The 27,653-nt window shown below is 46.9% G+C and overlaps 1 protein-coding gene across 2 annotated transcripts in view; it reads left to right on the plus strand.

The window, feature by feature from the left end:
- Positions 1 to 7,679: 7,679 nt before the first annotated feature.
- The window catches only part of SH3BP5 (SH3 domain binding protein 5), a 76,845-nt gene continuing 56,871 nt past the window's right edge, over positions 7,680 to 27,653 (plus strand). The window contains exons 1-2 of one of the 2 annotated variants that reach the window (XM_041734651.1): positions 7,680 to 7,724; positions 10,266 to 10,328. In XM_041734651.1, the coding sequence (XP_041590585.1) occupies positions 7,695 to 7,724; positions 10,266 to 10,328 (93 nt within the window). In that variant the 5' untranslated portion in view covers positions 7,680 to 7,694. Of the gene's footprint in view, positions 7,725 to 8,242; positions 8,549 to 10,265; positions 10,329 to 27,653 lie in introns of those variants that run through there. The other variant, XM_041734650.1, reaches the window with a different exon arrangement.

The raw sequence follows: 27,653 nt of genomic DNA on the forward strand, positions 1-27,653 counted from the left end.
TACTTGATTGAAAAACTCCAGGACAACCTCCCTTAGGTAGAGAAAAATGGGATTATTATCTCTTCATTCTAGACATAATACTTTTGGTAACACAGCCTAAAACATCTAAATCTTATAAAAATGTGCTGTCTGAAGCCAAGTCTTCTCCATCTTGTTCAAGTTTATTTCAGACAAAGTTCAGGCCCTTATATTTAGCCCCAGTGAGTTTTTCTATGTCTTGTTTGACTCACTGTCCCTTCTTTTATAAAAGTCAAGCTTCTGCCCTTGCCTTTTGGGTCAAAGCCTTTGTCAATTATTTTCTCTGTGGTTGTCATAATACAACGACATAATGAAAACTTAGTGCCAAGATCAGAATTGTGCAATCCAAGGTGCCCCTTCCAGCATCATGTTTCCTGGAAGTTTAAGAAGCATGCCTTTGCTATATTCCTCTTGAGTCATTGCTATAGTTGTTGAAAAGGACAGAGCCAAGAAGCAAGCCCAAAAGGATGTGTATGGGTGGACTGTGACTCATTAGCCTTTATGTTGGGTTGTCTGGTCTGTCACTACTTCTCTGACGTGAGCTAGCAACCACCCATGTTTTTCAGCTTGTCCATAGGAACTTGCACAGTACCAGCTAAGGCTGTTGCTGAAATATATAAGAGGCTCCTCATGACTGGGCTTTCATTATCCCATTCTTGAAGTCAGGTGGAGCAGTGTGTTATTTAGGGTAGGCTACGCCACCGTAACAAATAGACCCCAGGCTTAAATGGCATGTCATCTGTAGCTTAGGCAACAATAATTCAAGGTTCTCAGCTTGGTGGGAGCACTCTCCTCCGTACAGCCTCTCGGGGACGCAGGTTCTCTCCACCTCTGGGATCTGCTGTTCTTCAGCTGCACTGTCCTCTGTATTCAGCTTCCATGGGACGACCTGACAATGGCATATCCTGCTGCTCACTCAGTCCATAGAGCCATACGTAGCCAGTGGTAGGTAGGAAAATGCTGTGGAGCAAAGTGCTTTGAGAACGAGAGAAAGGAGTCGTTGAACAGCCAGTTGTCTCTGTGATAGGCAGCTAACATCACCATGACACAAAACTAATCCCTCAAAAACTGACTGCACAGCACATCCCTTGCTTTTAATACTGAGCTTCTGCCCCTTTCCATGCCCCTTTCCGTGCCGTGTCACGAATTTCTAAGAAAGAAATTGGTAGATGTTTTAAACTTATTTTGAAGGCTTTAGAAACCAGTGTGGATTTGATTACAACTGGGGACTTTGATTACAACTGGGTTAAAGTCTTTGTCCGCCATTATCTCTATGATTGTCAGACATACGTCAACAACTTAATGCAGATACGATGCAAATAACCTAAAAATTGATGGCAGAGTGAAACCATCGGTCTTGCAAGATCGGCAAGATTTCAAGAATAAGAGAGCAGTTTTGGGGAACTGCCCTGGTCATTTGCAAAGCCATTGACAAATGAGGAAATGGCAGTGTTAGATCAGAGACAACTGAGGATGATGAGAACCAAAAGGATTCTTCGAGTGGGAATGATTCTAACGTTGAAGAGGCAGGAAACACCTGGGAAAAGTAACAAACACCTCAGATATTTTTGTCAAATTATATTGTCTATGCTTGTGTTATAAAAATCACTTTTTTAAAAAGTAGGCTCCACAGTGGACATGGAGCCCAACACGGGGCTTGAAGTCACAACCCTGAGATTAAGACCTAAGCTGAGATCAAGAGTTGGACACTTAACCATCTGAGCCACTCAGGTGGCCCTGGGTTGTGAAAATCTTAAAGAATTTCACATGTTCTTCAATTTTATCAGAAAAATATACCACCAAAAATCCTCAATAGTTTACTGATGGTTTTTGTGGTGGTGGTTGTTGCTCTTCTAAGAAGGAGTTGCTGGCAGTACTCTTACCTGGGCCCTCCTGTAAGGCCCAACCTCTAAATGTTGGCGTGCCTGGATCCTCCTCCTGGGCCTCTTGCTTCCAGTGTCCCCCCATTTCCTAAGGGACCCATTTAGTGCCTGGGCTTTAAATACCATCTGCCCATAGTTGGCTGACTTTGAGATACATATCCTCCTGTCCACTGGTATCTCTACTTGAGTGTTTAGTAGCCTCTCAGACCTAGGTGTTTAGAAACACACCTTTGACTTCAAACCTGCTTCTCAAGTGTTCCCTGCCTTGCCCAGTAAATGGCAGTGTCCTTTAGCCTCTTCTCAAGGCAAAATCTTGAGAGTCATTCTTGAAGCCTCTGAGTTGCCCACTCTCACTTCTGATGCAGTAGCGAGTGCTGTTGGGCCTACTTTCCCAGTACGTCCTGAATGGACCTCATGCCACCCCCTACCACCACCTAGCCCAGTGGCCACCTCTCTCACCAGGGCCCCCCGGTGACAGCCTCGTACCTGGTATTCCTGCCCCGAGCCTTATCTTCATGGCCATCTCATTCCACGTGGCAGCCACAGTCAGCCTTTAAGCATACACATTGGATCGTGTCATCTCACAACCGAAATCCCTCCAATGGCATCTGATCACATTTATATAAAATCCAAACTCCTTCTTGTGGCCTCCCAGGCCCCACATCATCTGATTTGTGCCCATGTCTGGCACCTCATTTCAACACCCCCTCCTTTCTCCCTCTCTGGCCACCTCGTGAGCTCCCTCCTCGGGGTCCGCCCTGTCTGGATGCTCTTTCCTCCATATTGAGGCTGTCTGACTCCTTCTTGTCATCAAATCTCAGCTAGAATGTCATGTCCTTTGAAGCTTTCACCACCCCGCATCGAAGGCAGCCCCACTCTCCAGCCTTCTTTCTTTGGTTATCTGACTTTTTTCCTTGCAGCTCTGTCATTATCACTAACCACCACTATTTTGCTTATTTGTGTACTTAAAACATGTTCTCTGTCTTGCTTTAGTCTATAAACCCCAACGAGGGCAGGGATTTTGTCTACTTGGTCTACTGCTTTATCTTCATTGCCAGAGGGTGTCACATAATAGATGTTCAGTAAATACTCATAAACTAGTTTTTTAAATGGAAGGGAAAAAACACCCTTAATTTCATAATTTTAAGTTTCATTTTGCAGGGTTAAGTCCCAGTAAAAACCTTTTTCATTATTTAATACGAAATTTTGGTTTCCCTTCTAAGTGGATTCATTCAAGTGGCCTTTTCCTGTATCCATTATCTTTGAACAATGAAGATCTCCTGTCTTGCGTGTTTCCTTCCCTGCATAGACAAATAAACTCATGGAATAAGTAAATGAGGGCACGGCTGACATGATTTGTTCTTGGTTAACCCAAGCTGGGTCACAGTGATCAATCACTTTTCTTCCATGGACACACAAATGCCCTCTCCCCTTTAAAATCCATTCTAGAATCATGTCTGCAATCTGCTATGCCCACTGGCTCACAGGGTATGAAACCCTCTTTCTTCTTTTTAACAGAACACACTTTTTCTGTCTCCAAGATTCCAGCACCATTTTAAATGTCTGCAGGTCCCCTATGATCACAGTAAAACATTGAGAGTCTCTTTCCTGGGTTCTGTAAGTACTCTGGCCTGTAATTCATCTGGGCCAAGAGGCTTGAGTGTAATTCGATTCAGGACACAAATAAAGGTCCTCATTAGAGGGGAGTGGCCACAGTGCAAGACAATTTGGCAACACACTGATGTCACTGAATCGTGGAATGGAACAGATGCCTTGTTAATGTGGAAGCCCTGATATCTCTCCAAGAACTGGCTTCTGTAACTCCTTGAGTTCTGACAACCACTCATGTGGGCCCAAAAGTAGGGCTGAAGGGTTTGGAAGTCTCCTTTAAAATTCTCCTCCATCTTGCCATGTGCCATAATCCTTTGGGGTATGTGGGGAGAGGAGAGAGAGTGGGAGAAAGGCAGAGGGAACCAGCTTCCCACTGGGGTGCTGAGGAGAGCTGGGGTTTCCCCTGTGTGCAGCCTGCTGCTGGAAGCGAGTCTGCCTATAGGACTCTGAGGTTGACTTGAGAGTGCCATGACCTTTTTAAAAGGCCACCCACTCCTCATGTCTCCTCTGGACTTTCACCAAGCAGGGAAGTCTGAAGTCTCACATTGCATTGCTCGAGTTTTAAGTGCGGGCTCAAATTTATAAAGCTGTGTCAGCCAGACCACACGTGCCCTAGGGTCTGATCCAAACAGTAGCTCCCAGTTTGCAATCTCCGGCCTAAGGCACGGTGTAAAGATTACAGGTGGGCCAAGAGAAGATGCTGATTATCAGTTTCTTCAATCACGGCTACCAGAATGTGGGGGGAATGCAGATTCATTTCATCCTAGTTTATTTATTTATTTATTTTTTTAATTTTTATTTATTTATGATAGTCACACAGAGAGAACGAGAGAGAGGCAGAGACACAGGCAGAGGGAGAAGCAGGCTCCATGCACCGGGAGCCCGACGTGGGACTCGATCCCGGGTCTCCAGGATCGCGCCCTGGGCCAAAGGCAGGCGCCAAACCGCTGCGCCACCCAGGGATCCCTCATCCTAGTTTAGAAGAGCAGTTCTCTATTCTATAGGAGTTAAGGAGCACAGCATTTAAAAAAAAAATTGGTGGGGCATCTTGGGTGGCTGAGTCAGTTGAGTGTTTGACTCTTGATTTTGGCTGAGTTCATGATCTCTGAGTCATGTTTCATGCATGTGTCAGGCTCTGAGCTCAGTGTGGAGTGAGACTTGAGATTCTCTCTCTCCTCTCCTGTTCCAACTCCCACTTGCACACACACACTCTCTCTCAAATAAATAAATAGTCTTTTAAAAAATTGGTGTTGTAGGGAATCCTCATTCAAAGGCACTGAAGTTTGACAGACCCTTAATTTCACAACGAGGAACTCATGGTTGCATAATTTGGGGGCACAATTTTTGTGGGGGCTGTGTCCCCCCAAATAGGAAGACACTATGACTTTGTTGTCTACATGTTTGGGGCCCTCAAATTGGAACCTGGATAGTGTATGCATGAGCTAAGTGCTCAAAAAAATGAATTAATGTTGTTGACCACTTCGGCTTGCAGATTTCACCTTAAAAACATTAAACAACAACAACAACAAAAATCTCTTGTGTAAATATCTGCTTCCCTTAGGCTTGAGTCATGGGGTAGAGGAGGAGAAATACAACCTACATTATCTTCAAGGATCAGATGAGCTATAATACATTTGCTAAGTCAGGGAGGTATGTTGAGGCAACAAGAAAGACCTTCCAGGGAGTTCTATTCAATCCTTGGATAACCTAGATCCCAACTGCCAAATACAACACAGCTGAGCTTTCAGGGTTTTCCCTTTCAAATCAGTATGTTCTAAAAAACGAATCTATTTTCTTCCCAACCAAAACTTCTATAGCATAGGTCCTAATTAATGGTGTCATCCAATCACTCAAACTAGAAACTCTGGAATCATCTTCAACTCTTCTCTCTCCAGATATTATTAGCTACCAACTTCCACACAGCCTCAGATTCAGTCCCTCTTTAGATCCCTTGACTCAGGGCTTCATCACCCCTCCCTGGTATTTTAATGATCTCTCCCTCACTGCCTTGTGCCTGCACTTCCTATTTAATCCAGTTTCGATTCCATGGGCCATCATTCGAGTTGTTATGCCTGCAGTTGCCCTCAACCTCCTTATGCTTCTCCCCTGCCATTGTAAGACCTTGGTTAAATAATCCCAACCCTGGTTAAAGCTGGCATTCTCATTAGTCTCTGCCTGTGTCCAGAAGTGGAGCTTGAGTGGGCAAAAGCACTCAGCTTTGCTGACTGGTCATATGGAGAATCCCAAAACCCCGTGTGGGTCCTCAGTGCAGCTTGGAAATTACAATACCGTATTCCCCCTGTCAGCTGACTTTCCAGCTCCCCTGGATAGGTTTCTGTGTCTCTCCTCCAGCATCCAGTGTTGTTCCAAGAACCCCCCAATCACTCTTATTCTCAGCTGCTGACTATGCCCACCATTCCATTGGCAAAGGGAAGCAACCAACAGGGGCATCTCTCTTCTCCCACTGCTTAGGCCACAGGCCTAACTCACCTCCTTGTGTCCCCTCTGCCCCCGGTCCCCAGTGACTGCAGTCCACTTCCCACACAGAGTGATTATATATCACTCAGTAAAGTCCAAGTTTCTTACCCTGTCCCCTGTGGTCTACCCATCTGCAGGTCTCAGATGTCGTGTCCCTGGCTCTCCAGCACCCGAGTGAGACACAGTTTCACCCGGGGACCTCAGCACACGCAGCTTCGGTGGCTGGAGCGCTCTCCCCGTGAAGGCACACAGGGGTCACTTTCTCATTTCTCTCCAGTCTTGGCTCAAAGTGCCCTTCTCAGAGAGGCCTTCCCTGTAACCACACAGGCACCTCCGCCTTGTCACCCTCAGTTCATTACTTGCTTCGTTTCCTATGCATTTGTGTCCCAGGAAAGAATACAGAGAGTAGTACTGTGATTTATTTTCCTTATTTTAACTTCAGAACACTATTGGAATTGACGCTGTAACTGGCCCAGGTCTCCTAAAAATACAACAACAAAAGCCTGAACCACTGTTCTAGGGCAGTTTCCCTATGTCCATGGTGGCCTTTGGAACCATTCTCTTGCTCTTTGATCTAAGCTGAAATGGAAGTGTATCTGGGAAGTTGTTGTTTAGCACGGTGAGGGCGGGGTTCCAGCAACCGAGAAGCATAGGAGAGTCCGGACTGACCTCACTTTTCTTGTTTACAACCTCTGTCTCTCAGTTTATTCACAGCTCGGATAAAACCTGCCCCGGTACAGGCTCCGTTCTGCGCCACTGGGGAAACTGGTGGGAAAGCAAAAGCAACTTGGTGTTTTGCAAAACCTTTCAGGACATCTCTGAGAATTGTTGGCTCTCTCTTGATTTTAGAACAATGACCAGGTGTGACTGTTTCAGAACCAAACTGAATGTGTACGCCATAAAGGTATATGTGTACGTCATAAGGGTATTACCTCCAGGAGACAGAATAAATCTCTTTTCACAGTGGACCTCGGTGCCAGCATGTGCAGGATGGTACCTCGCCCAAGGACTAATACCACCCCCCTTCCCCTCCTCTGCTCTGCAATGTAGCTTCTGATGAAGCCATTAGAAGCAGGTTTCCCAAAGGTCGTTTTATTTTTTTTTAAAAAACTTATAAAGATTTTATTTATTCATGAAACACAGAGAGAGGGGCAGAGACATAGGCAGAAGGAGAAGCAGGCTCCCCCTGGCGAGCCCAATGTGGGACTTGATCTCAGGATCCCAGGATCGTGCCCTGAGCAGAGGGGCAGAGGCTCAACCACTGAGCACCTAGGTGTTCCCCAAAGGTGGCTTTAAAGATAGGCTCTCAGCCTCTGTCTCAAGCAAGTTTGCTCTTCAAACTCCCAGAGCTAATGGGCCACAAGCCTGTATGTAAAAGGTGTACACATTCTGCATTTTTGTAGTGGAGATCTTAGCAGTGGCCAGGGGCAACGTCCTTGCCTGCTTTGCTAAGGTCAACTGAATTTGTGCTCCCTTGACATCACAGTGGCCCTGATAGTTCATAAAGGCGCACACCTGCCATTCCTTCTTTGGGCCCATGCTGTTGAGCGTGCCAGGCAAGCGCTGGCTCCCTATTCGTTCAGGAAGGCAGGAAAATCTCGCCGTTCAAAAATGTTTGGACAGAGCCTGCCCACGACACAGGGGTTACACCTGCTGCCGCCTGGAGAGGGCTGGACCTACCCAACCCGACATCCCTGACGACCAATGCATTTTCCGCGCTTCTTGGCTATTCAGGTAGGACCACCCCACGACCAGGAGGGCACAGGCGTTTGGGTGTGCTTGACTGGGGAATCCAGGACGAAGCTGCGCCCAGCTCCCCTCCTGGTGCTTCTGTGGCGTGTGAGCACACGTTTCAGTTCCCGGTTCTGGGGGAAACTCTTCCAAGGAGGCTCCGATTCCCGAGGCTCAGCCAAGGGGAGAACCGGGCTTTGGAGGCACACAGGGGTTTGAGCGAGTCTTGAAGCTGGTGCAGGGTCACCGAATGCAGGCTTCCCAAGGGGGCTTCAGGCCGTGGAAGGTCCCCCAACCCCGGCGGCAGGGACGAGAGGGAGAGGCGCCCCCACGCAGGCTGCAGCCCGGGCCACGGCTCCCGGCGCGCCGGAGGGGTGCAGGGCCCGCGGCGTCTGTGACGGAGCCCGGGCGGCCCGGGGTCGGGGTCGGGGTCGGGGCGGGGCGGGGCGGCGGGGGCGGGGCGGCGGGCGGGCTGCGCTGCGGGCCGCGGCAGGAAGGGGGCGGCCGCGCGCTCTCGCTCGGCTCCGCCTGGGCCCGCGGGCTCCGCGTCGGCAGCGGCGCTCCGGACCGCGCGGGGCTGGGGCTGGGGCTGGGGCGAGGCGGCTCCGGCTGAGCCTGCGGCTGCGCCCCCCCCCCCCCCCCGGCGCTCCGGAGTCCTCCGCGCGGTTCGCCTCCCCGCTGCCCGCATGGACGCGGCGCTGAAGCGGAGCCGCTCCGAGGAGCCGGCGGACCTCCCGCCGCCGTCGGCCCGGGACTTGGAGGAGGAGGAGGAGGAGGGGATGGAGCCGGCGCTGGAGGAGGAGGAGGAGGTGGACCCCCGCATCCAGGTGGGGCGCGCGGGGGCGCCGCGCACACTCAGACCCCGCCTGCGCTCCGGGCCCGCGGACCCCGCTTTGCGGGGCTTGGGGGAGGCTGCGGCGCCCGCGCGGATGCGGCCGGACTGAGCCGCGGGGGCTCCCGCACACCCGCAGGAGGGGGGCGCCGCGGCCGGCCCAGCGGCGCGGGCGGATGCGCAACAAAGGGAAAAGGGGGCGGGGGCGGGGGCGGGGGCGCCGTGCGGTGTCGGGCCCCCCGCGGGGCGGGAGCGGGGGCGGGAGCGGGGGCGGCGGGCGTTGTCCCCCGCAGCGGGGCCGCCGAGCCCGGCCGCAGCCTCACCTGGCGGCGCCCGAGCCGTCCCCCTCCGCCGGCTCGTTGTCGCCGCGGGCTGGGACCTCCGCTCGGCCTCCAGGGCTGAGCCCAGCTCGTCGTCGTTAGGTCGCGGCGTGAGCAGCCGGGGACGAGGGATGCGCAGGGCCCCCGCGGGGAGGAGGCGGGGGGGGGCTTTCTGTGCCTCCATTTCTGAGGGAGAGGATTAAAAAACAATTTCTGAGCCAAGATGTAGGAGTGACGGCTTCACCTCCTCACCCTCCAGGCGAAAAGCACAGCACATCCCTTTCCAAGACCCGTTTTTCTACCCTTTCCACAAATCATTTAGTATAAACATATATATACACTAAATGCAATATATATATTGCTACTATATACATATATACTAAATGCAATATATGTATTGCACATATATTGATATATATGCGCAATATATATAGCAATATGTATATATATTCGATATATATTAATATGTATATTTTGCAATATATATATATAGCAATGTGTATATCGCTTTTAATCGTGCTCTGCGATTTCTGGAGCCCTAATGGGTTTTTCAGCGCGCGGATCAATTAAAAGCCCATTTAACTCAGCTGTTGCCATTTAAATGAATTGTTGTGGCAGATTAGCAAGATAAAGATCAGGTGGGGGAAAAAAAAATCTTTGCATGAGGAATTCTACTAATTAAAATCACTAGTTTAGGCTACTGAATCTTGTTTTCCCGGTAGGGGAATTCTTTTTGGGAGATCCTTTGTTTGCAGAGTAAAAGGACTTAACTTCTTCACTGGGTACTTTTTTGTAAAAAAAAAAAAAAAAAAAAAAAAAGTCAGTTTATAGATGTTTATCTGAAGGGTCGGGATGAAAGCTAGTTTTTGTTTCGTTAAAAACAGCGAGGCAGGTTTAAAGATTGCTGGCTTGCAAGGAAAAAAGATTTTCAGTTCTAGAACAATACTCAACCCCTAATGAGTTAATGCCAGAATTCTGCCCTTGATTTAAATCCTTTCCCTGAGTTTATAGTTTCGGCTTGCCTTTTGTTTATTTCATCGTCTTTTCTGCAAAGTTCTTTCTGTGAGGCAGGAGGTACTGTTTGGATTCCTAAACCGTTTGTAACAGGTGGGTTTACCTGAAGGCTCATACCTGGAAAACAGTTGACCTTCTAAGAAAAAAATCCCTAGGACCTTCAGACATTTTTGAAAGAAAAAGGCTTCAGAAATAACTGACATTCATTTGCTCTTGAAGCCAGGGCTCCACTGTTTTCCTTGAGAATTAATACTGACTCATCCCCCTTCCTCCAAATTGTGCTAGAGTACTTTTGCGGAGAATGAGCTCAGTCACACTGGAAACAAAAGACAATTCCTTTACATCTTTCTTCCCTCTCTCTCTCTCTCTCTTCACTAGGGAGAACTGGAGAAGTTAAACCAATCCACGGATGACATCAACAGACGGGAGACGGAACTCGAGGTACAGAAGGCTGGGTCCTTGTTTCTGGTGAGGTGGTGTCAGTCCTGCTGACACCAGCCTGCTTGATCTTGTTTTAATAGCTGGAGGATGATTGCTGGCGTCCCCTCCGCGGAGTTGAGCAACCGCCCGCCGACAGAATAAAATGCACTGCTGAGCCCAGCGTGTGGGTGGAACACATGTGGATCCTATTTCACATGGTTTTCATCATGGGAGCTCCGTGGGGCCAAACCCAAGGGCTGTGTGGGGCACTGAAGTTCATGTGTCTGTGGAAAAGCGTGAAAGGATTGAGGGGAGAATTACCTGCACTCTACAATGGACAAGAAAGAATGAGTTGACAAAGTCTTTCTGATATTTCAGAGTGATTCCTTACATTTGTACCTGGAAACATTATGTATTTCCTTAGACTTCTACTTTTTTTTTTTTTTTTGACTTTTTGTCCTAAAAATCTCACCCCTCTTCCACTTCCCTGCTCATTTCCTTGTTGTCTGTTTGCGTGTAGAATATAATGATCTTCATGGTAGCAAAAAGCTGTCTGGACTGCAAGGGCTTTCCTGCTGGGAAGAATCTTGGGGGATACTAGAACTTGATTTGAATTTCATGAGCATCTTCCAACGTGAGTGTAAACAGATGAGCAGTCTTCACAGCTACCCGTCAGCCCCCACTCTGCTGTAGTAGTGGTTGGTTTTACCATCCATCAGCAAATTTGAACAAACCCCGCATGGATCTGAGAGCCTGTGAATGAATCCATCAGAGAATTGAAGGGATTCAGGGAGCTGTTGGAGGGCCTGTTTCTGTTGCAGGAGAAATAGTAGGGAAGGTCACTGAAAAGGGCAGGAAACATCTGGTCCCTAAGAATGAGGGTGTGGGAGATAGGAATAATCTACCGGGAATACACTGGCAGCCTTGATTTCTGACTGCATGGCTAGGCCCTGGAGGCACCAGATCTGGGCATTGCAAAAAAGGGGATTAAAAGTCTGTTTTCTGAGTTGTGTGTGAAGGATTATCACTGACGCCTCTGTTCTGATTGTATGTATCCATGAACACTGGCTGCCCTTCTCCCCCAGGTGAAGTAAAATATACATGTTTGTTTTAGATTTTATTTATTAGCATAAGCAAGGGAGGAGAGGGAGAAGCAGGTTCCTGCCTGAGCAGAGACCCCGACTCAGGGTTCGATCTCAGGCTCCTGGGATCGTGACTTGAGCTAAAGGCAGATGGGTAACCTACTGAGCCACACAGGTGCCCCAAATCTGCATGTTTATTTAATTTTTTTTTTTTGACTTCTGATGAATCAAGTCTCTTTGGGCAATTGAAATCTCTCAGAATCTCACATTTCTAATATATTAAACAACAGAAACTCTACCATTTCTAGAGAACTTTAGAGTTTGCAGAGTTTTTTTTTACAAGTTTTTTTTTTTGTTGTTTTTTGTTTTTTTTGAAGATTTTATTTATTCATGAGAGCCAGAGAGGCAGAGACACAGGGAGAAGCAGGCTCCATGAAGGGAGCCCGATGCAGGACTCGATCCCGGGACTCCAGGATCACACCCCAAGCTGAAAGCAGATGCTCAACTGCTGAGCCACCCAGGCATCCCTTTTTACAAGCTTTATCTCCTGTCACGGCAACCTAGAACTGTGCTATCCAATATGGTAGCCACTAGCCATGTGTGGCTAATTTACCTTTAAATTAATTGAAATAAGATTGGAAATTCAGTAGCCACATTTCAGGAGCCCAGGTGCCATCGTTTGGACAGAACAGAGACTAGTTCCATCATTGTAGAAAGTTCTGGAGAGCACAGTCTGGATTTACCTCTTGTCCAGATGAGGAGGATGTGGTGGTATAGGGTCTCCTGGCTCCTGTGACGGCGCCAGGTCCTTTTCCACATCCCCTCTAGCCCTCCTGTTCTGACATTCCAGCTATGAGTAGACAATTTGGAAATAGGCTCCCCCGCCCCCACCCAAGGATTGCTTTATTTATTTGACAAATATTTGTATGCCTATATTCCACTGCTTTGGGCCATGAACAAGAAAGCCCCACATGGTGCTTACCTTTTTTTCTTTCTTTTTTTTTTTTTTAAAGATTTTATTCATATATTTATGAGAGACCCAGAGAGAGAGGCAGGGACACAGACTCCTTGAGGGGAGCCTGATGCGGAACTCGATCCCAGGACCCCGGGATCACGCCTGAGCCAAAGGCAGATGTTCAACCACGGAGCTGCCCAGGCATCCTGGTGCTTACCTTCTGAGTATAAAATTGATTCACCTGATAAACCTTTAGCTCTGATTTCACAATCCTCTTTCTGAAAACACTTAAGTGTTTGTGTGGCACGGGAAGCTGCAGGACAGGTGTTTCCGGCCTGGCTCTGGAGAGCACTAGACAGCAGGGAAGAGGTGGTCAGAGCGGGCTTGTGTTGCTGGGTGACCTTTTCCTGGTATTAGTGTAACCAAGGTGGACTCCCAGAAGTATAATGCAAGCTACAGAAGTCATGAAAACTTCCCTAGTGGCCACATTAAAAAGGAAAAAGAAACCACTGAAATTAATTTTAACCTGTTTTGTTTAGCCCAGGGCACCCAACATAGTGTAACTTCAATGTGAAATCAATATACAAATAATGAATGAGGGGTTTTACGTGTATTTCTTACTAAATCTTCAAATTCTTGTGCATATTTTACATTTAGAGCACATCTTGGCTTGCACTGGCCACGTTTGCATGCTGGATAGCTGCATGTGGCCTCAGGTGTAATAGAGGTTTCCTGTCGGGTTCGGTGCAAGCGCCCTGACGCTCATGCTGGAGTGTAAGGGGAGGAGGGTGTGTGTGTGTGTGTGTTGGGTCGGGCACTCTGTCGGCCCCTGCAGATCCGTGGGTGAACAAGATAAAGACCCTGTCCTCAGGGAGTCTAATTTTAGTTTGAGGGCAAGGAGCCGAGAGGTGGATGGTAATTGCTGATTGTCATAACTGTAGCCAAAGAGTGATGTGACAGGGGCTCTGGGGGAGGGGGTTCCTGGAAGACACCTGAGCAGAAGCCTGCCACGTGGGAGACAGCGGGGGACAGGAGAGTCCCCGTGCAAAGAGTAGCAGATGGAGTGAGCCGTGGGGGTGGTGGAGGGGAGCATGCCAAAAGATGTGGGACAGGAAACAGCCATTTTCACATAGGGTTGGTTCTCATTATTCGTGGTGACAGTTTTCTGTAAAGTCCCTGTGAACATTGAATTAGGGAATACTGAATCGTGGCAGGGGCGGGGGATGGGGGCCGCAGGATGTTGGGACCAGAGGCTCACAGGAGCCCAACCTTACATTACTGTTCCCTTGAGCCTCTGGTCACGGTATTTTCATCTGCTGAGCAGTCTAGTACCTTGTGTGATGTGAGCTTCTGTTTAAAGCCAGTTCAGTTAACATACATTGTTGATTCATTAACGTTGGGCTCACAGGCGCCAGCACCCTGACCGGGCCTGAACACAGCTTGCCTAAGGAACACGGTATGTTCTCCGGAAGGCCCATCTCAGCCTTCTTGGGCTCGGCCAGCACTTCATCCCTGGGCCTGGGGGCCGTTTCAAACAGCCGACTCCCCAACACAAAGCACAAGAGTGCAGAAAGTGTGGCCCTAGATGGACCTTGAAAGGACACTTGTTTACAGTCTGAGAGCTGAAACAAGAAGGCAGGGCGTCTCTTTGTTCCGCCTCACCGGGATCTCGCACGTCGGGGAGCTCAAATTTTGACCATTCTATGCGTGTCCGTGACTGGAGAGGCTCCAGGAGCATTGATTTTGGAATTACAAATTTTAGTGTGGAATCTGCACATAATGAGGATTGATTGGCTGTGATTTCCGAGCCTCTAGCAGAGGGTCTTTGGCTTCTGCATTTCTTTTTTTTATTTATTTTTAAAATATTTTATTCATGAGAGACAGAGAGGCAGAGACATAGGCAGAGGGAGAAGTAGGCTCCATGCAGGGAGCCTGACGTGAGACTCGATCCTGGCACTCCAGCATCACACCCTGAGCCGAAGGCAGGCGCTAAACCGCTGAGCCACCCAGGGATCCCCTGCATTTCTTTTTAAATGATCTGGAGTGGCCAGCACCCCTCCTGACTTTGACTCTGCTTAGAGCATGTCGGTGATCAGGTTTGTGGTAGCTGCTGCTTCTCTCAGAACGTGGCACAATTGGCTCTGGGCAGTGGTAGGCGGAGGCGCAAGCCTTGATTCACTTGAGTGTCCTATCCCTTGTCTTGGCTCTTTAAATGGGAGAGAACCGAAAGGCTTCTGGATGCCAGCCACTGTCCACGTTGTCAGTTGGATATCTGCCCCTTCCTGCAACCTCGGTTTGCCTCTGCCATTGTTTAAACAATGCTGTATTCCCTTTGCTCTCTGATTTATATCAACAGGGCCAGTCTTTTCAAGCTGTTGACAGGAGTAACCTTTTAACTAAAGAAGCCCTTGCATATAAGCCTGATATTTCAAATTAAGTAAAAATGTATTTTTCTCACGTTTTGGTTAGTCGGCTTTAATCATGGAGTATTTGTTGTGCACCTACTGTGTGCTGAGAACACGGAAGGGGAGAGAGCAGTGGAGAGAGTGGGCAGAGAATTACAATTATTTAAAATACACAGTAGGTTACATGGTGATATGCCGTAAGGAGAAAAAGCAAGGCAGGGAGGGGCCTAGCAGTGTGGGCATATGGGAGCCAGGAGGATGCTGTGTTACATCTAGTGGGTTTGAAAGGCTTCCCTGAAAACCTGTCTGGAGAGAGGACACCTCAGGGCCATGTGAGGGAAGAGCATTCCAGCCGGAGAGAAGAGCCAGTGCTAAGCTAGGAGTAGGACCTGACCTCCCCGAGCATCAGCAAGGGGGCCCCAGTGTCCTGAGGGTGGAGTGGGCCCTGGATAGAGGAGACAGTCTGAGAAATGTCGTGCAGTGTGTGGCAACCCTGCCAGCATGAGTAAATGTGATGTTGTACTTTTACAATGCATGTTACGTAGATCTAGCTTTTTTCAAGTTTTTTTTTTTTAAAGATTTTATTTATTTATTCATGAGAGACACAGAGAGACAGAAGCAGAGACACAGGCAGAGGGAGAAGCAGGCTCCATGCAGGGACCCCGACATGGGACTTGATCCCAGGTACCCAGGATCACACCCTGGGCTGAAGGCGGCGCTAAACTGCTGAGCCACCCGGGCTGCCCTCAAGTGTTTGTTAAAACAAGATGCAGCACAGCAGATTTCTAAAGCATTGTAATCAAGTTTGCGATATTTCCACGCCAGTTACTTTTCTTTTACTGTGTGGTGCCGTGTTTTCATGGTCTCCCTTTCTTGCCTGGAAGGTGGGCTGTCCTAGGGCCAGGAAATGGCCAAGGAGGAGGAGGAAGGACGCCACCAGGGCTAAGTTACTCATTGACAGCTTCTTCTGGCTCCAAGTAGTCAGAAGCTGACTTTTTCAGCCTGCCCTTCCCTAGGGAGGCAAGAGCCGTTGTCAATGTTCAAGCTCCTTCCCTCACTGTGTGGGTGGGGGTGGTTTGAAAAAGCATTTGATTCTAGCCAGCTGTGTTCCTCAAACTTGCATGAAACCTGCACCCAAAATCTGTTTCTCTCCCTCCAGAAAGCAGCACTTTCTCTTAAGTAAAATAATAAACCCTGTTTTATGCTTGGAACCTCGGGGGAGTTGAGGGTGAAATGGAAGCGGTCTGGGTGTCTTGAGCTGGAGTGGCAGTTGCTGCTGCCCTCAGGATTTTGGCCTGAAGTTTGGTCATCAGAATGTAGGACTTAGGGCTTCCTGCTGCTGGGACATCAAGGGACACTTATGATCTAATGATTGCACGTGTAAGAATTTATCCTAAGGGAATAACTGGGCAAGGATATAAGCCCAATAATGTTCATTGCAGCATTTTTAAAAATTTTTGGAAAATTATGAATCTAAATGACTATCAATAGGGGACCTGTAAAATGAATACTATCCACAGGCAATGGCTGATAGCGTAGGCCTTAAAATGATGACACAGCTTGCTATTGAACTAGAAAGAGGGACGCCTGGGTAGCTCAGTGGTTGAGCGTCTGCCTTTGGCTCAGGTCCTGATCCCAAGATCTGGGATCGAGTCCCGCATTGGACTCCTTGCCGGGAGCCTGCTTCTTCCTCTGCCTCTGTCTCTGCCTCTCTCTGTGTCTTACATGAATAAATAAATAAAATCTTAAAAAAAAAAAAACAACAACAACAACCTAGAAAGATGTCTGAATAGAAAGCACATTCCAAAGGAGCCCACCGTATGGTCTTAGTCTAAAAAAGGTTTATATGCATACATGGAAAAGATTACACATGTTCTATCTGATGAGAGATAGGTAATATTTATTGTCTTTGTACTTTTATATATATATTATTTAGTTATTTGCATTGAATTTGTATCACTTTTGAATCAGAAAAAACTCCCTAAACCCATAGTCATGGGGAAATAGTGGGTTGAGGGAAGATTGGTCTTAGTATCAGGTGATGTGGGTAGGATCTGAGGTCTGTTGATTTTTAGGGGCATTTGGCCCATGGGAACCTGAATCACCTCGTCTGTGAGTTGGGGTAATGATTCTTGCCCACATCCTGCGGTGGCCTGGAGGGCAACAGGGAGTGCTTTCATAGCCACACAGCCTGGGTGAAGGAGAGGCCTAATGCGTGTGTGGCAGGCAAGGAGTGCCAAGGCCCAGTGGGTGCCAGAAGCCAAGGAGTCTCTGACAGGCCTCTCATAGTCTCTGACCACGGCTCTGCTCTCCTCCCCCGTGCCCTGCCATGACATTTCTTTGTCAGAGATGGGCTCTGGGCAAGGGGCGAGAGAGAGGGCTTGTACAGGAGAGATGGACTTTGCAGTCACCAGAGCAGCGGGCCTTTGCTCTGTGGCTGGTCTACTGGGATGTGGAGATCAATTTCCTGAGAGAGACCTGCTTTGTTAGAGTCCTCTCCTGGGATCTGTCTGGTGCTGTTTGTGGTACTCAGTAGCTATCTGAGTGGACACATAACAACAGATTGCCCCTTCATGGCTTTGGGCAAATCACTTAATGTCTCTGATCCTTGGTTTCCCCATCCCAATGATGGTGCATTGTGAGCGATTAATAAGTATTCTTGCTGCTCTTAATGAAGCAGGACAGATGTGGGCTGCAGTTTGGTTCATACATGCAGGACTTTGGCCCATCCTGGGATGTCTTCCCTGTTTTTGTCTCCTAACTGCTCTTCAGTAACAGTGACCGCTAACGATAATAGTGCCTACGATGTGCCAGACCTTGTTCTAAGCACTTTGTATATGTAACTCACTGAGACCTCAGACATTATTATGCAACAGATATTATCATCCCCAGTTTGCTGATAACAAACTAAGGCATCAAGCGTCTCACTCTAGAGCAATTGCCCAACTTTGGCTCTATTGATCTGGTGGGCTGGGTAATTCTTTGTTGTTGGGGAGTCGGGGCTGCCCTGTGCATTGTGAGTAGCTTCTACTCACTAGATGCGGGGGAACAGCTCCCCTTTCACCCCATGTTGTGTCAGCCTAGCCTCCTCCAGACTTGCAAATGTCCCCTGTGGTGCAACATTGCCCCTGGTGAACCTTCAAATGTGGCCCTTGCACTGGCTGCCTCAGCCTGCTGGGGGACTTTGTTAAAATTGCCAAATCTTTTTTTTAAAAGTTTATTTTTAGTGATATTTACACCCAACATGAGGCTTGAACTTATGACCCCGAGATCAAGAGTCACATGCTTCTCCAACTCAGCCAGCCAGGTGCCCTGGAATTGCAGCATCTTGGGCCCTGCCCAGACCTAGGGAATCAGAATTTCTGGGGGGACCCTCCGGGAACCTGTTGTAACCCGTGCCTGTCTCATGCATATTCATCAGGCTGCATTCCTGTCATTTATTTACTTGTCTGGCTCCCCCACTCACCTGGGCCCTCGGGATGGAGGGGCCAGGCCTCCCATCTTTGTGCTCCAGTATCTCCTGCAGTGCCTGAACACAGGTACCATGCATGTTAGAATGGATGGATGGATGTTTGTGGCTAGAACCAAATATCCTTGTGGACTCATGGCTCTTGGCATTGTCATGCATGGTGCCTACAAAACAGGCAGGTCCCCTTCCTAGAGCCATTTGTCCCCAGGCTCTTCTTATGCTGGTCTGACCCTGGACACAATGCAAACACTGGTAGAAGATAACCTGTGCTCTCCTTCCTTTCCCCAAAGACCCTCGCTCATAGAGGTCTTAGCTCGTGAAGGTTTGAAATTCTGCCCTATGGGTTTGTCCGTTTATAATTAAGGTACAATTGATAAACTATATCCTGTTTAGTTCTGGTGTAAGATGCTAGGGTTTCAAGAGTGGCTTTTTACAACCGACAGAATGGGAGAAGATATTTGCAGATGACATATCTGATAAAGGGCTAGTAGTATTCAAGATCTATAGAGAACTTATCAAACTCAACATCTAAAAAACAAACAATCCAGTCGAGAAGTGGGCAGAAGACATGAACAGACATTTCTCCAGAGAAGACCTACACATGACCAACAGACACATGACAAAATGCTCCACATCACTGGCCATCAGGGAAATACAAATCAAAACCACGATGAGATACCACCTCACCTCAGTGAGAATGGCTAAAATTAACAAGAGAGGAAACAACAAATGTTGGGGAGGATGTGGAGAAAGGGGAAGCCCTCTTGCACTGTTGGTGGGAATGCAAACTGGTTTAGGCATTCTGGAAAACTGTGGAGGTTCCTCAGGAAGTTGAAAATAGAGCTACCCTATGACCCAGCGATTGCACTGCTGGGTATTTACATCAAAGATACAGATGTATGAAACGATGGGACACCTGCACCCCAATGTTCATAGCAGCAATGTTCACAATAGCCCAACTGTGGAAAGAGCTGAGATATACTTTGACAGATGAAAAGATAAAGATGTAATATATATATGTATATGTGTGTATATATACACGTATATGTGTATGTGTGTGTGTATATATATACATGGAATATTACTTGGCCATCAGGACAAATGCCTACCACTTAAATTGATGGAGATGGAACCGGAAGGTATTTTGCCGGTGAAGTAAGTCAGTTGGAGAAAGACAATTATCATATGGTTTCACTCCTGTGGAATATAAGAAATAGTGAAGGGGACTATAAGGGAAAGAAGGGAAACTGAGTGGGGAAAAAATTAGAGGGCATAAACCATGAGGAACTCCTAACTCTGAGAAACAAACAAAGGGTTGCAGGAGTGGAGGTGGGTGGGAGGATGGGATAACTGGGTGACAGGCACTAAGGAGGGCATGCTATATGATGAGCACGGGGTGTTATACTATATGTTGGCAAATTTAAATAATAAAAAAGAGTGGCCTTTCACATTAAGGGTGGCATATGTGGTAGTGACAAGGGGCCATGATCTATTTAGTGGGAAGAAATTAACACAAGTTGAAGTATACATAATACTATATGTAGACCATATGTAAAACAATCTACACATACAATAATAGAATCTGTGCATCTGAGAGAAAAAAGGTCTAGTGGGGTCCACAGACAATGACTTATTACCAGTTAAGGTGAATTAAATACAGAAATTGAGAGACTTTGGAAACTTTTTTTAAAAATGCAGTTTGACGTTGTTGTGACATCAACATGGCATTTTTTTCTAGTTTTTTAAAATTGTATTCTGCAGAAGTGTTCAAAGTGGGTTGGGAGGGGAGATCCATTACCATAGAGTGTGAGAAGCATGGGTCTAGAAAAAACGTACCCTCAGATGTGACCAGTGGCTATTGCTAGGAATGCTGGTGGTTTTTTTCCTTCAGTTTTTGTATTTTCTGAATTATTCACAATGACCATATTTTATCACTTTCATAAGCAAGGGATGGGGGTGGAGAATGAAGCAGTATTATAAAGAGATGTCTTTATGAGTCAAAGAAATGAATTTCTATGGAAGGAATTTTTGCAACTATGAAGGCTGGTGGGAAAAAATGTTCAGATTGGTAGTCCCTGCCTTAATTGTGGATAAACCCTGATGTTAGTGGGTTTGCTTGGTGAATTACTGTTTTGTTAAACGGTCATTGTGGTGATTCACGGTGGCAGGAAAAGTGCTGTTATGGCATTTCAGGATTGTCGATAGCCAAGAAACCCTCATTTATACACTTACTGGAAAACACAAAATCACCAAGAGAATGGTGGGAAAGATTTCAAGTATTGGGAGTATTTAGATACTGAAACTTAGTTATTATGCGAATTTGAGTTACTACATGATTTTTTTTCATTTTTTCATACTACATGAATTTTAAGTGAATGAGGACTTTGGGCACTTATAGGCTGTCTTTCACAATCTTACTGGAGCTCCATTAGCGAATTGCTGTTAGTATGGGCTGTTGGCTAGAACATAGAAATAGCTATCTAATATTGGAATGGACTCTATTGCCTTAAAAAAAAATCAGATAGGTCTTCCTTTGAAGCTGTAAATACCAGTGAGATGATACATAAGCTTTGCTGGCTCGTCAGCTGGAACCCGTCACAGGAGCATAGGCCCTCGCTGTTATAGTACAAATGAACTTTTCGCCAGTGACATGACTGTATATCCAAGACACCATCCCTCTGACTCTGAGGTGCCACAAAGTGTCCCCACTTCAAAAGAGGACAGGCTATGGGGGTTGACGGATTTGTTGCTCTCCCAGTGGTTGATAGAAGCTTCAGGTCACCTAGTCGGCAGAGCAGTGGTCCCCACGGACTGTTAGCCTTTTCATATAGAGCTCTTATTTTTCCCTCTGAGTGTTTGTTGTAGGGACTTTTAATGTAGTGGGACGTGCGTGTGTTTTGGCTGGATGAATTAAACATCTCCTGAACCTTATCCTTTGGCGAGTATCCCAGTTATCTTTGCCCAGCCCTCCTCTTTGAGAGTTACTTAATCTGCCTATGCTCACTTAGATGTTTCCAGCAGTAGACTGTATGGCTTTTATGTGGTGCATCCTCACCAACAGTCTCATGATAATTTGTAAAGTACCTCTTCAAGAGCTCGGAGAATCAGCCTCTTTTGTTTCCTTAAAGGAAGATGGGGAAGAAATTTTCATTCTATTCTTGCCTGATTTTTTTTTTTCCTTTGCTGTGTTTTGCCGGGTTATCCAAGAGATATTAATATTTGCTCTGACAGAAAGAAACTGCTAACGGGGAGACAATGAGAGGAACATCCGCTGTTTGTTATAACCACAGACAAGCCCACTTAATATAAACTCTTCCATTGTTTGGCATGAGACTCAGCCGAGGCATGATGAATGGGGTTTGGTTGTCTTCACCACCCTCTACCCTTCTGTTGCTAGCATGCAAGGGTCCTGCCTCCCTCTGCTAGATTTGATGTTCTCTTCCCCAGTTTTTTGGCTTCGTTGAAAGAGTATAATGGGGTGTTGTCCTGCCTCATTGTTCTGGTTACTATTTCTACCGAACAAATGACCACCCAAACTTCATTGCTTGGAACAACTGCTCTAATTTGCCCATAATTGGGGGGCAGGAGTGTGGAGAAGGCTCAGCTGGGCGGCTCTCACTTGAGGGGTCCCATGCAGTTGCAGTCTGATGTCAGCTGGGGCTGTGGTCATCTGAAGGCTTGGCTGGACAGGACATCTGAGGAGGCCCACTCCAGTGTCAGGTCGTGGACACTAGCTTTTGGCTCGAAGCTCAGCTGGGCTCCTCAAACAGAGTGCTGAATCTGACCTTTCCGCCATGGTGTCTCAGGCACTCTGACCTCCTCATGGGGTCTGGCTCCCTCGACAGTGAGCAGCCGGGCAGGACCAGGTGGAAGCATCATGGCCTTTTCTGTGTAAGCCTTGGGAGTCCCCTAGCAGCACTTCTGTGGTCCAAGCAGTCATGAGCTCACCCACCTTCGCAAGAAGGGGACATAGATTCCATGGGGAGCTATGCCAAAGAATCTTGAGCCACATTTTAAAACTGCCATGCTCATGGCAGTGATGTACAGATGTGACTCATTTTGATGCCTGCAGGACCTCTGTGCATTTACTTCATGAATAATCAACATTTCATGGTGCCTTGTCAAGTTGCTTTAATGGTTAACCAGCCAGTAAAGCAAGGACTTTAATTAGTATTCTCAATGACCCTTAAGCCAGCAACAATAAAAGCAAAAGGGAACTGTTTTTGTTTTGTTGTTGTTTTTAGCAATTCTGTGGGTCTTGTTTTAGGTAATTTTTTGCCACTTTGCCCATTTCTTACAAATTTGGTCTGAGAAAGAATTATACCATGGCTTCAAGGCCTATTAGAAAAAATTAGTGGAGAAGGCCAAAAGTGCAATAGCTAAGCAGATACTTTATAAATTTGGGGCAGGGGTGGGCAGGCGGAGGAGGTTCTAAAGCTTCTGGGGCAGCTCTCGACATGCTGCTTCCTTTCCTTGCCCCTGGTTTCACTAGCATCCCCACTGGGGAAATACAATCTTGGTTATTGCCTGCATTTGCTAGAAATTGGATCTACTCCCCAAGTTGGAACTTGTTAAACTGCACTTTAATGCTATAAAACATAGGGTCAAATGGGTAGGAAAACTTGTTTTGTTGGAGTCAACAGATGCCTACTTCCTGGCATGTGATGGTGGAAAGTGGGGGCTTTGGAGTTCAGGAGGCCTGGATTTGAATTCTCCCTCTGCCTTTTCATAAGCTGAGCAGTCTTGGCAAGGTTTTTCACTTTTCTGGGTTTGATTTTCTTCTCTCTGAAGTGGGAAGGGCAATGCTGGTCTTGCAGGGCTGTTAAGGATTAAACGAGGTGATGTTTAGAAAGTGCCTGGCACGGTACCTGGTACGTAATGTTCAACAAATGTTGCTTCATTCTACCTTTTGTCATTTATTGAATAATGGCACCTACATGAAAAGCATTATTTATTGAAAGCTTATTATATGCATAGTATCATGGTAAGTGCTTTAAATAGTCTGTCCTAGTCTCACAATGCTCCTGAGGACGTTGAGGAGAAACAGAGGGGCTAAAAGAGGGAGTCCCCTCATCTCCTAGGTCACCTGGCCAACAGGTGGAGGAGCCAAGATTTAAATCCAGGGGTCTGGGATCCCTGGGTGGCGCAGCGGTTTGGCGCCTGCCTTTGGCCCAGGGCGCGATCCTGAGGACCCGGGATTGAATCCCACGTCGGGCTCCTGGTGCGTGGAGCCTGCTTCTCCCTCTGCCTGTGTCTCTGCCTCTCTCTCTTTCTCTGTGTGACTATCATAAATAAAAAAATTAATTAATTAAAAAAAAAAGATTAAATCCAGGAGTCTGAGGCTGAGGGCCATGCCCTTAAGTAGTTTGGGGATGTGCATTGTGGGTGTGGAGGATCCATCTTCTGAGGTCCCCACCAGACTGCAGGTGAAAGAATGCTGCTCTAGGACTTAGGGGACCAGGGGTTCCACCTCTGCTCTGATTCTCACCAGGTATACATCCTTGGGAGGGAACCTTTACCTTCTGAGACTTTTGTTTCTTCTGTGAAATGGGAGCATCTGAGCTAAACGATCAGCAAAATCTGATCGTTTGACTTTATTCCAGCCACATGCTGAATGAATTAGGAATCCCCCTTTGTCTTGATGACGGGGGAAATACAAAGCTCTTTGGTCACTCGGTGCTGCAATAGACTTAAAGTTTTATTTTTATTGTAGTACTGCTTGCACATAGGTAAGGGAATATCCCTGAGAAAGTTCTACTGAGAAATGAAAGTCCTCTGCCTTCTACCTTCTCACCCCTGGTTCTACTCCCAGACACAACCACTTCTAATGTGTTCGGCTATTTCTTTTTTTTTTTTTAATATATATTTTATTTTTTTTTTAATTGGAGTTCAATTTGCCAACATATAGCTATTTCTTCCAGTGGATTCTTCTGTATCTCTGAAGTGATAGCAGTGGATTTTGACTTTGGTTCGTTTGCATCCTGTGCCCTCCTTTCTTTCTGTTCTGATGAGCTGCAGGCAGGAGGAAGGTTATTCAAAGGCGGCAGGACAGCCAGCTTGCCTGGAATGCTGTGGTGGGTGGAATCATGCTTCAAGTAGAGGCTGCGCTACATGATCTCTAGAGCTTTCCAAGGTTATGTGAATGTACATATTGCCCTGATTCTAAAACTCGTGTTAAATATCAAACAGACCTTGTATTGCATTCCACCTTGGGTGTTGGTTGAAACACTGCCTCTGATAAACATGCACAGAAATAGTATAATCCACCAAAACGTAATATTTGCAAATTTTTGTAAAAAAGTGGGTCTTGAAGTTGAGCAAATATGTAAAGCCCTTTGGTGTAAACATGGAAATAGTTTCCTTGTGGTTGAACTTGGGAAAATGCCATGGTTTAAAAACCTATGTTTGGCCATGAATGAAAAAGCATTGGGACCTGTCAGTCTTTCTAGGGACGTGTAAGAGTGTGTGTGTGTGTGTGTGTGTGTGTGTGTGTATGTATGAGAATGTAGGATGGTTATGTAACTTTAATCTTCCCTCCAGGGCTAGCTAGGATTGACCCTTGTACCCCAAGATTTGAAGGACTATGGTTGTTGTTGTTTTTTCCCTTTGTGGTGCTTTGGGCCTTGGGCTCTTTAAACATATTTTTTTTTATAATTGGTTAAATTCCATTCTGGTGGCTCATGCACATGTAACATCAACAAAAAAGATGAATTGAAAGTGAGTCTTTTCCAAACTGACATTCTACAAAGTAACTGGCTCATGTTATTCAAAAATATTAAGGCCATAAAAGAGAAAAAAAAAAAAAAAAAAGACCAAAGAACTGTTCCAGATTAAAGGAGACTAGAGAACTGTGACAACTAAATGCAAGCTGGTAGTCCTGGATTGGATCCTGATTTTTTTTTCCCTTTACTATAAAAGACAATAGTGAGGCAGTTCATGCAATTTGGATAAATTCATAGACCAGATCAATTGATCAGGTATCTGTTATTTTCAGGTTTTGATCATTGTACTCTGGTTATGTGAGAAAATATCCTCATCTTTAGGAATTGTGTGTTGAAGTATTTCAGGGTTAAGGGACATTGTGTCTCCATCTTACCCTCCTTTTTTTCCAAGTCTCAAATTATTTTAAATTAAAATTTTGAAAGGAAGAGCCTTTTCCAGATCTACCAGCTGCCTTAACTCAGCTTCCAAATGGCAGGGCCTCCCTTAGTGATGGGATTTTGACGTTGGCCAGAGGTTCAAGGGAAGCCACATGGTGCAGACTGAGGGGACAGCTCTGGTGGGCTGTGACGTCATTGGGGAGGGGACTGGGTGCTCACCTGTGTGTTTGGAAACATTCTATAGTCACACTGGAGCTCTAGGACAGCCTTTATGTGTAGAAGGAACTTGGTTCTACTTGGGCCTGAACAAAGTTCCAAGACCTCTGTTAACCTCAGAAGAGGAGAACTTGCAGCAGGAAACCATACTGAACACCATCTTTTCTTACTTTCCTTTTCTCCCTCTCGGTGGAAGGAACCACTTCATAATTCAGAACCAGGACAAGTAGTGTGGTGCTATGAAAAGAGGAAACAGCATGGCCTTGTCACCAAGGCAGTCAAGCTGCCTAGGGTCTGCCCTTGGGTCTGGAGCTGGGCAGGGCCCAAGCTGGAGTTAGAATCCCCTCCACTAGGTGCCACAGCCACTCAGACAGCTTTGGAAAAAGGGAGGGTTTTCTGAAAGGTTGAAGGAATCTTCCATGAACCCAAGGGAGGGAAGTGTGTCGTAAAGCCTTAAGCATAGAGAGACCGAACATCCCAGTTGGCCTGACCATCTTAGTTTCTGCCTGTCGTTCCAGCATAATTATTAACAGTGCTCTACCTCACGGTCACTGGTGCCTTGCTTTGATTGATAATCTGTTGGGCCCTGTAATTGCAGGATTAAAGGCAGGGACCCAGCTGATCCCTCAGAAGCCTTCCTCTGCTGCCTCTGTGCTCTCATTGGCTTTGACTCGCTGTCTCCTCTCTCTTTCTCCATCCCTCCTGGCTTCCTCTGCTCCGTGAGAGAGGCTCTTGCAGCAGAAACATGGTGGCAAGGTTCTTCCTGATGCAGGGGTGGGGACAGGCCCCACGGAAGGAACTGGTGGGTTTGCAGACACCCCAGGAGGCCTCTGCTACTCAAATTGGAGCTTCCGGTGGAAAAGCAAAGGAGTCAGATGGGAGGGGATTAGGCACCTGGTTACCGACGACAACAACGACTGGCTTTTTCCAACGTGAAGGGCCTGCTCTTTTCTGCCCCTTTCTTTTCCATGCATGTTTCCATTCCGTTGGAGCTGTCTTAACCAGGCTCTTCTGCTTGATGACACTCGTGGATGTGGAATTGGGCCTGCACGGTGATGGGGCATGTGGTTGTGGCCCTCGGAGGGGCTGGCCCAGCTCCCTGCTGGTCTCCTGCCCCCTACTCCCACCCCATCTCCCCACCCCACCTCCCCTCTCTACTTCAGCTTCCTCCTGGCCCCTGTGCGCTCAAGCCAGGCCTCACTGGTTGGGCTCTCTAGGCTCCCGCTTGACCCTGGAGCTGGCTTTCCAGATCTGCCTCTACCACGAAGATTGCTGAAGGTGAGATGTGATTGTCCTGGCTCCCCCGTTTTTGGAGCCGGTGAAAGCCACTCCCCATGGGAGCTGGGACCCAGGGATGAAAAACTGGGCAGAGGCAGGGAAAGCAGGCCACTGGAGGACTGGAGGAGCCTGGTGTGATCTCTCTGACTGGAGAAGTGTAGTGAAAGGCAGGGTTGGAGCTAGGCTTGCAGTCCCATATGGCAACCCTGAGCCCCCTGTGGCTATTTAAATTATAATTTAAATGTTACAACGTAATTAAAACCAACCCTGTAGTAGCAGCAGCCACATTTCACGGTTTTAGCTACATGTGGACAGGAGAGATACAGAACATTTCCATTCTTGCAGAAAGTTGTGTCTGACAGCCCTGGAGGGCACTTAGCCCTTTTTACCCACAAGTGCTTTCTTTGTATGTTTTAGTAGCTGCCACAAGTGCTCTTAAAGAATAGATTGGAGAGGTGAAAACAGAACATGGTATATAGTAAACTTAAAAACATTTCAAGTACCTTATAACTGGTCAGTAGGATGGTTTCCCATAGTGCCTTTTGTCATGTCATTCTAGAATGTTCCTGCAAATGGAGACTTGACATTTCTAACTCTATTCTTCTGCCACTGTAAAAAATTTTGCTGTATCCTAGTTCTGTATGTACTGTTGGTTCCATATTTATCTTGAAATCAATTCACATTTTTACTTCACCTGGTTTGAAATAGAGACTTCATGACTCTGAGTGGAAAGCCATAAAAAGGAAATGTTTTTTTAAAAGCAAGCTTTTTATTTTACCAAGTTTTTAATTTTAATTTTAAGTGTAGTTAACGTACAATGTTAGTTTCAGGTGCACAATAT

Source organism: Vulpes lagopus, chromosome 19, assembly GCF_018345385.1.
Source record: "Vulpes lagopus strain Blue_001 chromosome 19, ASM1834538v1, whole genome shotgun sequence".
Lineage (NCBI taxonomy): Eukaryota > Metazoa > Chordata > Mammalia > Carnivora > Canidae > Vulpes > Vulpes lagopus.